We start from the raw sequence: 15317 nt of genomic DNA on the forward strand, positions 1-15317 counted from the left end.
ATGTATATTTTTTTCATTGAATTTATAAAGTAAATATAATAATAAAAAAATAATGAATTAGTGAAAAAAATGATAAAATTAATAAAAAAATGATACCTGTATTATATCAAAATACTTAAAAAAATGTATTTTCCTATGTATAGTTGGGCTAACCTAGCTCCTAGCATCAAGCCTTACCTACACAATTTTTATTCAGCAAGTAATGTCATGGCACTGCACCTTGGTGCAGATTTTATTCACACAACAAGTTATTTAAGCACTTTCCACCACCTTCAACATTGATGCTTAAAGTTAAAACTGGCACAAAACCTGCACAGTGTGCAATGAGCAGATGCAATGCAGAACGAGTAGCTTTTATAGAGCTTGGAAATGCTAAGTTTAACTGTGGAACTCTGTTATTACTTTATGGTTAACAAAGTTTAATTTTGGATCCAGCAATAGTAACTTCTTCCCCTGTGCTTGTTATTAGTTGTTGGCATGCTGTGAACCACATAGTCATTTGTTTTTATGCCTAACATCACTGTTTTGAAGATGCCTTGTCAGAAAGACATGTAATGTGAGATTTGTGAAGTTATAGGAATTTAGTGTGAAGATTGAGGAAGTTTCTTGCTCTGATCTCCTTGATATAAGGAATAATGAGCAATAAATTAGGGTTTGAAGAAAAGACACAAGAAGAAAAACACAAGCCATGTTAGCTAAACTTTGAAAATAAACATGAGATTCCACAGTTACCCACTTGTAGCTAAGAGAGTAGTTAGCAGATAGCGTTGATTTAGAACCTCCCTCTCCCTGGCTGTCATTGCATTGTTTGCTTTCCCTCTCTATCTTTCTGTTTACCTTTTACTTCCTTGTTTGTTTCTTTTGTGGATGTTGTTTAAAGCTTTTATCACAACATACTTGTGCTAATTTGGAGATCACAAATCATTGTTCTGTCAAAACACTTTAATTAATTATGTAACCTGCGATGATGTTACTGTTCATGCGCCATTAATTAATCACCACAACACCTTTTCTTTTCGACAGAGAGAAAAAAATATGAGACTAGTACACCCAATTGGATGTACTTTTTCTTCAGCGAATTGGGCATGATATCCAGTGGCGATCTTTGCTTTTTTGTCTTTTACCAGGTTTGTGTACTTTCTTTCTGAAGTTACTAAACGAGTGTTTTTGACATTCTATGATATAATAATTTCTGGTAATTCTGGACACTCATAAATGCTCTTGGCATTTAGTAAGAATTAGAGTAAAAAAGAGGAACGACTTACTTTTTTTTTTTTTTTTCTAAAAGTTGCATTAGTAAAAATAATCTATCTTGCTTGATGGAAAAAAAATCAAAAATCTTACTGCAAACTCGAGTATGTTTCTTAATTTTCGCTCTCTACATTTTTCTTTAAATATTAGCGACCGTGGATGTTCTGAGTTTTCTAGGTTATTGGTAAGATACAAGTAAAAGACATTTCAGCGCTAAAGTTACATTGTAATAAATCTTATTTATAAAAATCTCACATACTTTACTTGAGTTGCATATTTATATTATCTGCAGTGGATTTACCTTTACTTGGATCTAATGAAAGCTGAATCACATTTAAATGGTTTTATTAGTAGTATGTATAGTGAGTTTTTACTTTTACTTGAGTCTAATGAAGTTTAATCACCTTTAATTGGTTTTATTAGTAAGTTAATTATGTTTAGCTGTTTAATCCTTTAGTATGTGTCAATATTCAAACATTTATTTGGACATTAAGATATAGTCAAAATTGTTTTGTGTATTTGCTTTTGATCCTTGTTGAGAGGTTCTCAATCTAACCATGATGTGTTCTTAGACTATACTCATATTGATGTGTATACTGTATATAAGATGTTTTTTAATTAAGAATTAAATATATTTTTAGTTTTTAAATTTAAACGTAAAATTAAAATTTGTTTACATCTCAAATTTTAATACATTTTAATTTAAAAACTTTAAAAATAAATGAATATAGTTATTTAAACCAATGTTAAATCTCTTTTAAATGTAAAATAATATTTCAGGTTCACATATAAGCTGTGAAATAATATAAACAACTTAAATGTGGATTTAAAACTTTATTTGATAAGTTAAAAAATTTAAAACTGTTAAATTAGAAAGACAATGTATATTTATTTTTAAAGTCCGAAAACAATATTGTATCAAAATTTATAATGCAATCACAAAAATATATAATCCTTCAATTACTTAACAATATAAAAACTATCCCTCTATGTATAATTCGTTAAATTATATAGGAATGATACTTAAATTTAATGAGACGAGCTGCACTTCACTATGACAGCACCACCTCTGTTTTTGTTTTCTCTAACCAAACAAACAAGATCGGCCGGATTAAAAAATGACGCGACTATACAATTTTGACCCTTTTCTTTATACTTTTTGATAAGCATCTCATGATTTCTCTTTACCACCACCATGAAAGTTATTCCATGATTGGATATTGAATCATCTACAACAACAATAACTTTGAGGATCAAAAAACAGTGGATATAAGTGGAAAAATGAAATTGTGCATAAAGAGATTATCACAGATGATTGGGTATATATACATGTTGACGTATAGATACATAGTATAACTTAAGTAGCTAGTTGACTAATGAGTATGTGGGCACAAGTTTACAAGAAGAAAGTACAAAGGATAGTTGTTGGGGGGAGAAAGAAGAGAGGTGAAAAAAAAATGGTGAAAAATTTGTTGGTTGCAAAGTTTAAAGCCATCTCCTTGTTGTAGTTTTGCAGTTATCGAGTTGCTAAGAGCAAGAATAGGGAACAGTGCCTCCCTCGAGTGTGTCCAACGAACAAGTCCAATTCAATAAAAACAACCTCTTATGACACACTCTCTCTAAATTGCAGTGTGGTGGGAACCACTTTCTCTCTACACAAACCCTAATTAATAAATCAAATGTCAATTTCACGCCCCCTAACAAGATGATATTATATTTTATGCTTTCTGTCTCAAAGGACTTGGTGCTTTGCTTTTGTGGGAGAAAATCCAACCCCATCAGACATTTCAATACTCATTGCCTCACACCATCATCTCAAACAAAAACCCCTCTCACCTTTTTCTTTGTTGCTATTCAAATTCACATCATTTTTTCCTCCTATTTCCTGTACCCTCTCTTTTCTATTCCTGTGTCTCCCAAGGAAATTACTTTAGTCACTGCTTCCTTTCAAATTTGGTGAAGCATCATTCACCCTCTTTCCTTTCATCACCAAAACTTTTTCCTACTTCTGCTTCCCCAAATGCACTGTCACTCTTCATATATGCATGCCAACTTGATTGCAAGGGAAAATCAAACTCCTTCATCTTCTTGTCTTCAACTCAACACAGCATCTTTCTCAGTTTCTTCCGGTCCACATTGATTAATCAAAATATAATTAATGATTCTTAGGTCATAATAATTTAATAAAGAAATGGAAATCATGGTATCAATTTTTATATCATGTCTGATAGTCTATATCGAGGTTGATGTTCACCGATACACTGTCAATTAGACTGGAGTCTAACTTCTTAAGAAATTGATGTAACTTTTAACTCAAAATCTCAAAGATAATGAGTTAATGAATTTTAACCTTTTAATTTTATATATTTATTTAATATGAAACTTAACATCGTTACGAACGAAATATTAGGAAAAGGTGATAGACAGACTAAGATTATTATACTTTAAAAACTACATTAGTCTATCGGTTTTATTTTATAGTTAAACTAAGTGAATGAAACATTTGGTCGAATAAGTTCAGGGCATAAGTCAAAATGAAAAAGATAATTTAACCAAATCTTGAAAACTGATGGAATCCAAAGTTTTACTTGGAGCGTTGGAAAGGGAAATTATGTTTCAAAAATATATATACAGAGATCTGATGCTATCTATATGATAATAGGCAAGGAGAGTCAACTCTGGCTTGATGTTGTACTTAGTTTTGTATAGTTTAAAATGTAAAGTTTTCAACCTTATCAGCGCACTTGCCAGCTGTTAATGCATACTGGTATCATACACATGCATTGCAGTGTCTTGTCCCATTTTGCAGTCGTGTATTTGCTAATAATAGTAACAAATAATTACATTTGTGTATTACTTTTTGCCACATTTTCAACTCATGAAGAAGAAGAAAACTGTAATTCAACACTTTCCTACCGCACCAAGTAATATAAGAAAGATGGTACGAAGTTACCGTATAATAACAACCTTTCGTCTTTAATCCGAACAATTTTGATACAACATTTATATGATTTTTCGAACTCGAAATTATTAAAAGTTTAATATTGACTAAAGATAAAACGAATTTAAACTATATAAATAAATATAAATATCATCTTTTAAACTAATTTTTTTAAAATTAAATTAAATTTAAAATCTTGTATTTAACTTGATATTAGAGACAAGTTAAAGCCTATGTTTTTGTTAACAAAAACAGCTTATCAGTCATTGTATATGTATACGGAGACACTCATTATTTGTAGCATGAAATGAAAGACAGTGAATAATAGTAAGATAGAGGCAAGGAAGTTATAGAAGGGATGTAGTGCATAGGTACCCCATATCTAGAGTTGTAGGGTGAAGAAATAGATCATAGATTGGTGACGAAACAGGGATGGCTCCATAGAGTGGTGGGAAGTCTAAAATTCAGACTTGAGTACTTGACTTGAACATGTCATAAAAAGTTTAAAGAAAAATGAAAAATGGTCCAAAGTCTGGTCCAGAAAAAACCAGAAAACGTCTGCGTAGAGTGTGTGACTATTCAAGCAACGGCAGCAGGAAGCATACGAAAATTTCAAAGGGAGAGAGAACTCTTTTTCTACACTCTATCTCTCTGATCCCCAACGGTTCTCAAGCGATACAAGGTATTTAGAGAGAATGCAAACAACAACAAAAACAACAAACACCAAATCTGCTCACCCCGAAACCTATATAGAAAACCAACAACAGGAAAAAAGCACCGTATCGGTTCCAGTTCTCTGCTTTGGACCTTTCTTTTGGCCCCTTCTCTCCCTCGATACTCACAACAACACAACCTCTTCTCTCTCTCTCTACATGCACACAACAACTCCAACCACAACCACAGCAACAAACGACTCTCCAACGTAGTAACAAATGAAAACGGTCTCACCCTTCACAACTTCACGTTTATTCATTCATTACTTCCCCAAAGTCAAAATACATCTCTCTTTTCACATCCAAAACCCCACCTATTCCCCCACATACTTTTATTTTATCATTTTGCTTATTGCCATTTATTAACACTTTTTTTTTTCCATGACTAATGTCTCGCTACATCGTTTTTATTTGCAAAATTTACGAGTCTAGTATTATTCGAAGAAATCCAACGTTTGTGTCCCACACCAACATTGCTTCACCTTTCACATGCCACACTTTCTTCTTAAACCCACCACTTCCTCTTCCACTAGCTAGCTAGATAAATCTCTCTCTTTCTCTTTCTCGCTTTCTCGCTTTCTCTTTCTCTATCTATCTATTTCTTTTTCTCTTCTCTTCTCCCTGTGCTTGTGTGCCATTAATTGATTTTGTGTGTGAATGGTGCTGGGAAGAATGGTGCAGGAGCAGCACCGGGGAGAGCGAGAGAAACGGCCTAAGTTCTTCATAAACGACAACATAGACATTCTTCGGGAAATCCTGAAACGACTCGACGGACCCTCGCTGGGTGTGGCGGCGTGCGTGTGTCGTCTGTGGTGCAGCCTCACGCGCAACGACGACTCTCTCTGGGAGCATCTCTGCTTCCGCCACGTCTCCACGGCGTCGGTGCGCGCGGTGGTGGTGGCCTTGGGCGGCTACAAGCGTCTCTACATGGTGTGCGTGCGACCGGTGCTGAGTCGACTCGGAGAGTCGGAGCGAGTTAGGAAGCGAGTGTGGACTCGGCATGAGGTGCAGCTCTCGCTCTCGCTCTTCTGCATTGACAGCTACGAGAGGCTCGGAAGTGGAAGGATCGCCAGCGACGCATCCGCATCGTCCCTCATGTTCCTCTGCAACACCATCAACGTCTGATCTCATCTCATTTTTGCGCCTTCGGTATTATTATACACCAAATTAAAAAATATCACTAATTTCTTTGTTTATTCTATCTCTTAATTTCCTCATATCATAGTTGAATTAGGACATATCAATAAAAAAAAATGCTTGTAATAAGCGTGGATTATTCCTCCTTTCATATCTTTTATTTATTCATATGCAGCTTATCATTTCAAACTCACTCCATTTATTTTCATTACAACCTTCTTGCTTCCTTAATTCATATTATTATTATTATTATAATTAATTATTTTCGGTGGAAAAAACCTTTTAATGTCGGAACTACATTAAAGTTCAATTTAATGTTTGATTACACCGCGACATTAGGTAGCTTAAGCCCGTTTTAGAAGTGATTATGGTACGCCACAAAGCCCAGAAATAATTGACTTTTACACAATAAAATGCCTTTTCCACAAACAAAGGAGTAATGTTATTTTTGTACAAGATTTTACAAAAACTATAAGCTTTTCACTTTTTTTAATCTCTCTTTCATTACACATTTGTTTCTTCTTGTTTTCATTTTGTCTCACTCTGGTGTATTGTTGTGAGAATTTGTTCCCAAGATATTAATTAATAACTAATATGAGTTTCACAATCTATGATGACATTTGAAATATATAAAACTATTATAAAGGTATGAATATAGTTCGTTTGGGTTTTCATAGCATGATTTGTTCACTATAACATTAGACTATTTAAAGTGTTAGTATGAATTTTATAAGAGTTTAACATAATTTTGAAGTATAATGCTTAAAAGCTTGTTATATAGTAACTCTTTTTGATATATATAAACAAACATATAAACGCACTAAAGTGGGTTAAGGAATGTAATTATGAGTTACTAAGAGTATAGTCTCGAGACATTTTCGTAGAAAAGGTACATCATAATCAACACATTAATATTGTATAATTCTTATTTACGTATATATAAATTTACTTTTTAAGTCAATCTTTTTTTTAAATAGCGTAAATCCGACTCTCTTTTTAGTTAAAAAAATATGTTTCCGGGTTATTTATTAAATAAGTCTAAGTCAAATTAAAGTAAACTATCTAAATGTCCAATAATTCCTAAAAAAGAATTGAATTACTTTAAAGTTAAGATTCAATTAAAAAACTTGTACGAATTTAATTCTTTTAAAATAAGATGTACATCAAACGCAAAGTATAAGATTACAATTGACAAAGCATAAACACATATTTTATCCAAAAAAACAAGTAATCAGAATTTTATTTGAAAACTAACTAATCTCTTTTTTCATTGGATTAATCCATTTAGAACAAAGTGGTATTTCTAGTCACCATTTTCAAATCAGAGCTTAAACAGCTGTCATGTTTTTTTATCATTCTCAAACTGGTACGGAATCCGACATAAAAGTTTAATGTTTGACGGATAAATCATGGAAAAAACAACGCGATATCATATTAGATGTTAAAGAAAAACAGATATAAATACGAAATAACCATATAATTAATTAAATACAACACATACTCTTATCACCATTAATTCTTCCATTCAAATTTCCCTCACTCTGGAATACTATTTTCGAATGTTCTCTTGGTTTATTTGATGAAATTATACGTTTTATCATTAACATTTATAATCTATCAATCAAGTGAAACAGGAACAAAATTGTAAATATAATAAGATTTTATATATAATAAGGAGAATTTTAAAATAAAGTATAAGATTTATTGAAGGTGAAAAATGATTTACTGAATGTGAATAAAAAATTGCCTGAGTTGAGAGCAGAGTATAAGATAATTTTTTACAGTGTGACAGTGAGTGAGTAGTGTTGAAGAATACGAAAAAGAAAAACAAAGTGTCCTTCTTACATTGATTGAGACAGAGCAAGCAAAATCAACACAGTGGACAAACAAACATGTGACTGTGATCATTGACTCAAAGTGTGCATCCAATCCAACCACTTCAATTTTTGGCACAACCAGATTTTTCAAGATTCAACTGTTGTCCCATTGATTCTGTACTCAACATCATTTCATTAATGTTATTTTTGGTCCATGCTTACATTAATTTCCTTCTAACTTTCGGCGACCAATGTCATTGGGCCTTCCACGTTAGCCCAAATCCATCTCTGTTTAAGTCCAACTTATTTCACATCGACAACGTTAAATCAATGTCAGAACAACTCAACCTAAAACATACAAAACTCAAGTTCAAGCTCGTAAATCCAACTGAAATACAATGCCTCAAAATGTTCTATCCAAAAACAAAAAGAAAGAAAGATAAAAATAGATACATTAACTTATCACGGCATAATTACGTATTTAGTGTTAATGAATTAAATTGTGTAGTTAAAGTCTACCATAGTGGCAATCAAGTTTGAATTTAATATATATATATATATATATATATATATATATATATATATAAATTACTTAAATCACGCGTCACCAGGCTGGTGGGTTGTTTTAAATCATTTTTCTATAATATTTTTTATTAAGTTTTCATTTTATTTGATGAAAAAAATGGTATTTTTAAAAAATAAAATGACCAATGAGGAGCATTCACGAGATGTCCTATGCCCGTCACTGGTAATTCTCCAAATCATCATCCAACCTCGCACCAACTATAGAACACACTCTCTAACTTCTAACTTCCGCAAAATATATAAATTTTTTAATAATTTAGGCTGCAATAAAACATATAAAAAATGTGAAATAAAGGAAAATAATACTATTAGATTTTTCTAAAAAAGGGGAAAATAAAGTAATAAATATGTCATGCAGTCATTAGTGATTACGCACCTACGGTGCACGTTAGCTTGTTCCAACCACCTCAGTAATAACAGCGTTTACTTGCTCAGAAAATTATCATCATTTTATTTATAATAATTCCTATTTTATTTGCAACTTTCTCTTTCTGATCGGCGATTGTCGGAAGCTCCTATTCATCGCCGCCACCTTGCGCCGAATCGGACCCACTTCGGATCCGAGAGCCACCCGAGCCCTTTCTTCCCGATTTTTGTTTCTGTGGCAAAGGCTTCGCCTTTACCATTTACCACACACCACTGTGTCCATACAAATCGGGTTCTGTGTTTTCCTGTTTTTAGCGCAGCAAGCGAGATTCACACTCAATTTTGCTCTAATTTCAAACTACACGTGGCGATCTGGCTCTTCTTCAACACCCCATTACCGCTCCAATCTGAGTTAGTTTTTTTGTTGTTATTATTATTTAAATTATTGTGTTTTTTTTTTGCATCTGGGGTTTTGGTTTTAAATAAATTATGAGTAATGATTTTGGGGGGTTTTTGGTTTAGGTTTTCGATCTCTTCGAAAGTTGTAGGTTTTTGTCAAATTTAGTTGAATTGGGTGCTGATTGAAAGATGGGTCATCTCTCCCTCTCTCCCGTTTGATTAATGTTATTGATTTTGAAATTGAAAGATTTAGGAAGTTTAGTCGTTTATGAATTGTATATGGAAAATTGAAAATTGTGTTTCAATTCATTAAATGTCACGATCTCTTTCTCTTACTCCAAAATTTGGGCGTACTGGATGGGCTGTGCTTGTTTCCTCTTGTCAGTTCTATATTAATGTTGGTGTTCATGTTTGTTTATTTTACTAAAATGTTTGAGTTGGTGTTATTTGGATCTTAGATGGAAGTGATTTTAGTTTTAAAATTAAAAATACTTACTTATTCTTTTTGTTCCAAAACTGTTAGCAGACATGGAAACGAGGTTATATGTGATATTGGAAAAGATGTTGGGCGGGTCTTAGTTTCTGTTTCAAGAGTTCAGTTGTGAAGTGAGTTTTGTTCCTACATGGAAGCGAACAAGGAGGAAGCACTTAAAGCGGTAGAGATTGCTGAAAAGCGATTTGCTGTGAGGGACTTTGCAGGTGCAAAAAACTATGCTGTAAAGGCTAGAACACTTTGTCCAGGATTGGAGGGTATATCTCAAATGGTGGCCACATTTGAAGTTTACATCGCCTCTGAGGTCAAACATAATGGTGAGCTAGATTACTATTCGATTCTTGGATTAAAACCTTTTGCAGATAAGGAGGCTGTGAAGAAACAATACAAGAAGTTGGCGGTGTTGCTTCACCCAGATAAGAACAAGTGTGTGGGAGCTGACGAGGCATTTAAGCTTGTTTCCGAGGCTTGGACTTGGCTATCAGATAGTGCTATGCGCAGTTCTTATGATCTCAAGAGAAATGCGCTGTTGGGTGGGACTAACCAGATGAATCTGTCTCCTGCCCATGCTACAGGGGCTGCAGGTTATAACAAATGTTCCAATTTGTCAACCCCTCGCGGTGGGCTTGACACCTTTTGGACAATCTGCACCTCTTGTAAGGTTCAGTACGAGTATCTGCGCAAGTACGTGAATAAAAGACTGTCTTGTAAGAACTGCCGTGGCACTTTCGTGGCTGTCGAAACTGGGGCGGCCCCGGCAAATGGTTCATTTCCATATTGTCCTTGGTCATATGTGCCAGGAAATGGGTATGCAAGTCATTCATTTGATGGTGTCTCGTATGTTCCAACCACTGCCCCCTATTTCAATGGGAATGGGGTTGCAGGATATCATTCTGGACATGGATATGAGTACGTTCCAAATGTTTCATTTCAGTGGGGCTCTGCCGGAGTTGTTAGTCAAAACGGATCAACTACCTTACCTGCTGATTCTGTCAATCGGGCAAATGGAAATGTGAAGAGGGGAAGACCAAAACTCAAAACAGGAGCTGATAAAAGGCATCATGTAGCAGAGATCATGGTGAATACAAATTCAGATGTACCATTCTCCTATAGTGAACCACAGGAAGATAAACTAAGTAGACCTGACAAGAAACAGAAAGTTGTTGTGGGAGGCACTTTCAGAAATGGCTACGAAGAAAAGGGTTCAAAATGTGCTCTAGAGGCAATAGTGTCTAACGGAAATGATAGCACTGGACACGGCCAAAAACCTTCCTGTGCAGTTGAAGTTCAAACCAAACATTGTTCCATGGCACCGGCATTTGATGCAAGAAAATTATTGATTGAGAAAGCCAGGACAGTAATCAGGAAGAAACTGGAGGAGATGAAGCTGTCCTCCGAAGTAGAAGCTGCAGCTCTGAAAGAGAGAGAAAAATCTCAAGCTCAAGTTGGTCCAGTAAAAAGAGAGACATGTAGAAAAACAGCCCTGAATGTTTCTGGTCTACAGCTAGAGAATGGGAAAGCTGGTCCAATCTCAATTACTGTCCCAGATTCTGACTTTCACGACTTTGATAAAGATAGGTCAGAGGAATGCTTCAGGCCAAAGCAAATATGGGCCCTGTACGATGAAGAAGATGGAATGCCACGGTTGTATTGTATGATCCGTGAGGTCGTGACTGTCAATCCATTCAAGATTCACATCAGTTACCTCAGTTCCAAAACTGATAGTGAGTTTGGCCCAGTAAACTGGCTGGATTCAGGTTTTACCAAATCTTGTGGAAATTTCAGGGCCTTTAATTCAGATGTTGTTGATCAGGTTAACATATTTTCTCATGTTCTAAGTCAGGAGAAAGCTGGTCGAGGGGGTTGTGTCCGCATATATCCCAGAAGTGGAGATATTTGGGCTGTGTATCGAAATTGGTCACCAGACTGGAACAGATCTACTCCAGATGAAGTGAGGCATCAGTATGAAATGGTTGAAGTGCTGGATGATTACTCTGAGGATCTTGGTGTTTGTGTTAGTCCCCTTGTTAAGTTGGCTGGATTTAAAACAGTATATCAGAGTAACACCGACAAGAGTGCCATAAAATGGATACCCAAAAGAGAGATGTTGCGGTTTTCTCATCAAGTACCTTCTTGGTTGCTGAAGGGGGAAGCCGAGAATTTGCCAGAAAGGTGTTGGGACCTGGATCCGGCTGCAACTCCAGATGAGCTTCTTCATGCTGCTGCTACAGAAGAACCAAACGCCTTGTAGGTTATGCAATAGTGAAACAATTATTTGGGTTGTGCTTTAGCATTCTTCCCACAGTATTTTAGATTTAACTGTACACTAAGTCACACTTGGTTAGAGACCAATGAGACATTAACCACGGATGTTTTAGAAGCTGAAATTTTATTTTGTAACATTTGTCTAGTACACTTTCAGATTTAGTGATTGCTTGTTCGGTAAAGTTTCTTCGCTGTAACTCGTGAGGACCAGGACAGATTGCTTGTTTGTAACTCTATTCTGACCAGTTTTTACTGGTCAGTAAAGAATTCATTCAATTGAAGGCTGAAACCAATTTTAAATCCCCCAAACTTCAAAGAGAGAAAAAGAAAATAATCAAAGGCATTGTTGTATTGTATGCAACCGAGAAGTTATACCAGTGACTTCAGAAACTATTTGTTTAGACGTTGACAACCTTACCAAGCTACTCGACCTTTATGGTGGGGCTATACTTATTGCATTTGACACTTCTCTTTTAATGATTCATGTCATCAGAAGCCTTCCTGTTTGTCAACCTCTCGTGGTTGACTTGGCTTGACACTATCTAGTCTGCACGTTGAAACTATTCATCACCTTATTGTCTTTGGTAATGTGAGCCAAAAATATGAAGACGTGGAAGGCATTCATTTGACTGAGTTAGTATGAAATATATCTTGCGCCTGTAAAATTAACACTCAGGTGTATTGTTGTGTTAGCTTATGGAAACATGGGATACGTTGTTCTATATTTAGGAGTATCATTCTGAGTCATGTATTGTACACGTAATAACCTGATGAATAGCTGGTTTACACATAAGAATAATACCGATTTATACATGTCAAGATATTTAGGAAGTCTCGTATTTGATTCTTATGGAGATATTTTAGGAACTTTTTTATATTATTCTTATTTATTATATTATGTATTTATTGAGTTTAATTTTTATATATTTTTATTTTTATTTTTATTTTATTTATTTCTATGTATTTATTGAGTTTAAAATCCTAAAACACAGTTTTCATTATTGTGCAAACCCTTATGGCTCTTTAGTATTTGTTGCCGCCTTCATTGCTATATTGTAGCTTCCATTGCTACACTCTTCATTTTGTGTCCAGATTCATTTTGCATTCAACTTCATTTTGTATCTATTTCATTCTTTCTTTTTGTGTATTAGTTGCACATATTTGTAATGGTTGAAATGGAAAATGGAAACAAGTCCTACAATGCAGGACAATTGGAGAATGCTCATTCAACGTTAAATGAGAAAAATGATGTCAAGCAATCATACTTCATTAATACCACTTTAAAAGAAAATGAAAGGCTATTAATTTAATCGACGATATCTTTGTAGAATATGATACTAAATTTAAGTCATGGAATGAAAAAGATTCCATAATCATGACATGATTATGGAATCCAATGGTTACAGAAATCATTGATACATGTTTCTCAACTCAACAAAAAGCAATATTCAACTTAACGAGAGTTAAGTTTGAAAAAGAGAGGGAGGAAAGACAAATTATTTAATCAATGATGCCTTTGCGAAGACAAACTATTTAATCAATGATGCATTTATGAAGACAAATTATTTAATCAATGATGCCTTTATGAAAACAAACTATTTAATCAATGATGCATTTATGAAAGATGATCGTAAGTTTAATGAAGAAAACTTCACAATCATGACTTGATTATGAAATCTAATGGTTCCAAAAATAATTGATACATGAATGTTTCTCAACTCAGCAAAAATAACATTCAATTGAACAAAAGTAAAGTTAGAAAAAAAAAAGAAAAGACTAGTTATATTGATGATGACAAGATGATCCTAAATTCAAATAATGAGATGAAAAGACTATATGATCATGACAAGATTATGAAATTCAATGGTTCCATAAACTAGTGACACATGAATGTTCTTCAATTTAACAAAACCAATATCCAACTAAACAACAGAAAACTGTAAGAGAATTATATCCAAGATGGAGTAAGAAAATTTCTCATATTATTCTTATTAATTATAATTATATATTTATTAGAATTAAGTTAAGTATATTTTTTTTCTTAAATACTATTTGGTTTAATGCCTCTTTTGGTCCCTCGAAAGGGGATAAATGTTCAATTACGTCCTACGGTTTTTTTTAAGTTCAATGTGTTCCCGACTTATGAAAAAAAATGTGCAATTAAGTCCTTTTTGGTAACGGCGTTAATTTTTTAACGGGTCAGCTAACAGGGTGGACTGAAGTTTGCAACGTGTCTGAGGAAGATTAATATGTGGCTGTATGTGAGGGTAATACGTAACTGTGTAAGGATAAACGTGTAATTTAATACTCGATAGATTATTTTAAACTAAAAATATATGCAGCAAATACATCATTGAGTAATTTAAAATACATTTCACTCAATTACATTTTCAGTAAATTATAAGTTTGAGGTTGTCGTATAATCGGAATAGCTTCCTCTGAAATTGAAAATAGAAAATTTGTGAAGGTGGTGAAGGGTTGATGGAGATGTTCTTCTGTAGCAGCCATTTTCCTCAACCTTCTCAAAACCCTTCGAATCTGCTCCTTCTTTCTGATCCTCCTTCTTTGTTCATATTTTCCTCTCACTCTTTCTTCATTTTCCATCTATAATTTCTTATTTATACTTTTACCAATGAACGAACGAATGAATCAATGTTCAGTGGGAAAATTTCTCTGCTTTTTCAATTTGCATTCAATGTAGCACTTCACTCCCATAACGTCATCTTCATTTCCAACCGCCAAAGATTGGATTCCAAACCCCCTTTTCTTTCGCAGGACGCAATTGAACATTTGCCCCCTTTCGAGGGACCAAAAAAGGTATTAAACCATACTATTTTGATCCTTATTTTTATCTCAGATTGTTAAATGAAGTTTTATTTTCTTTCGTGTTTAATAAACATTCAATTTTCGTCAATTTGGTCCTTAGGAGAAATAAAAATATACCTTAAGCATATTCAGATGTATTTTCTAATTGAATCAATCTTAAACCTTACTATACTTTGCTTGGATTAAACTTGGACGTTTTCATTTATTGTGACCTTTGTTCTTCCATGGTTACAAAGTGAAGGAACTTTTCTGAGAATCCAAGTCGTCTTTCATTTGCAAGATTCGTGGATGCTGAACAATTTCCAGAAATTAATGGAGGATCACACAAGTTACTGCAAACACTTTAGGCATAACTTCAAACAAGGGATTGCCAAATTCTTCCTTTCATTCAAAGATAATGTCTAGAGAGAATCTCTGTTTTTTAACAGTTTCAATTTTAATACTTCAATAATTTGTTTTTTTAATATATTTTTCTTTAGTTACACTCAAGAATCTGAAACATTTTGGAAAAGAATAAAAGACTA

General features: G+C 33.9%; 2 protein-coding genes across 3 annotated transcripts; both read left to right on the forward strand.

Moving 5' to 3' along the window:
- Nucleotides 1-4802: 4802 nt before the first annotated feature.
- Nucleotides 4803-6168, forward strand: LOC108337758 (F-box protein SNE). Its single transcript, XM_017574348.2, has one exon. It carries the CDS (start codon nucleotides 5563-5565, stop codon nucleotides 6028-6030), a length of 468 nt encoding a protein of 155 aa, XP_017429837.1. The 5' UTR covers nucleotides 4803-5562; the 3' UTR covers nucleotides 6031-6168.
- A 2684-nt stretch (nucleotides 6169-8852) lies between these two features.
- Nucleotides 8853-12267, forward strand: LOC108338346 (uncharacterized). 2 transcript variants are annotated; one of them, XM_052880243.1, is made up of 2 exons: nucleotides 8853-9221; nucleotides 9733-12267. In XM_052880243.1, the coding sequence occupies exon 2, from the start codon at nucleotides 9833-9835 to the stop codon at nucleotides 11951-11953; it is 2121 nt and encodes a 706-aa protein (XP_052736203.1). In that variant the 5' UTR covers nucleotides 8853-9221; nucleotides 9733-9832; the 3' UTR covers nucleotides 11954-12267. The 2 variants fall into 2 exon arrangements, with proteins under 2 accessions (XP_052736203.1, XP_017430645.1); XM_017575156.2 differs by having other exon boundaries at nucleotides 8854-9221; nucleotides 9736-12267.
- The last annotated feature ends 3050 nt before the right edge of the window (nucleotides 12268-15317 follow it).

The sequence above is a fragment of the Vigna angularis genome, chromosome 7, assembly GCF_016808095.1.
Source record: "Vigna angularis cultivar LongXiaoDou No.4 chromosome 7, ASM1680809v1, whole genome shotgun sequence".
Taxonomy (NCBI): Eukaryota; Viridiplantae; Streptophyta; class Magnoliopsida; order Fabales; family Fabaceae; genus Vigna; species Vigna angularis.

Excerpts from the sequence above, each read along its gene's own strand:
- LOC108337758 (XM_017574348.2), top strand. The coding sequence starts at position 5,563 with ATGGTGCTGGGAAGAATGGTGCAGGAGCAGCACCGGGGAGAGCGAGAG.
- LOC108338346 (XM_052880243.1), top strand. The coding sequence starts at position 9,833 with ATGGAAGCGAACAAGGAGGAAGCACTTAAAGCGGTAGAGATTGCTGAA.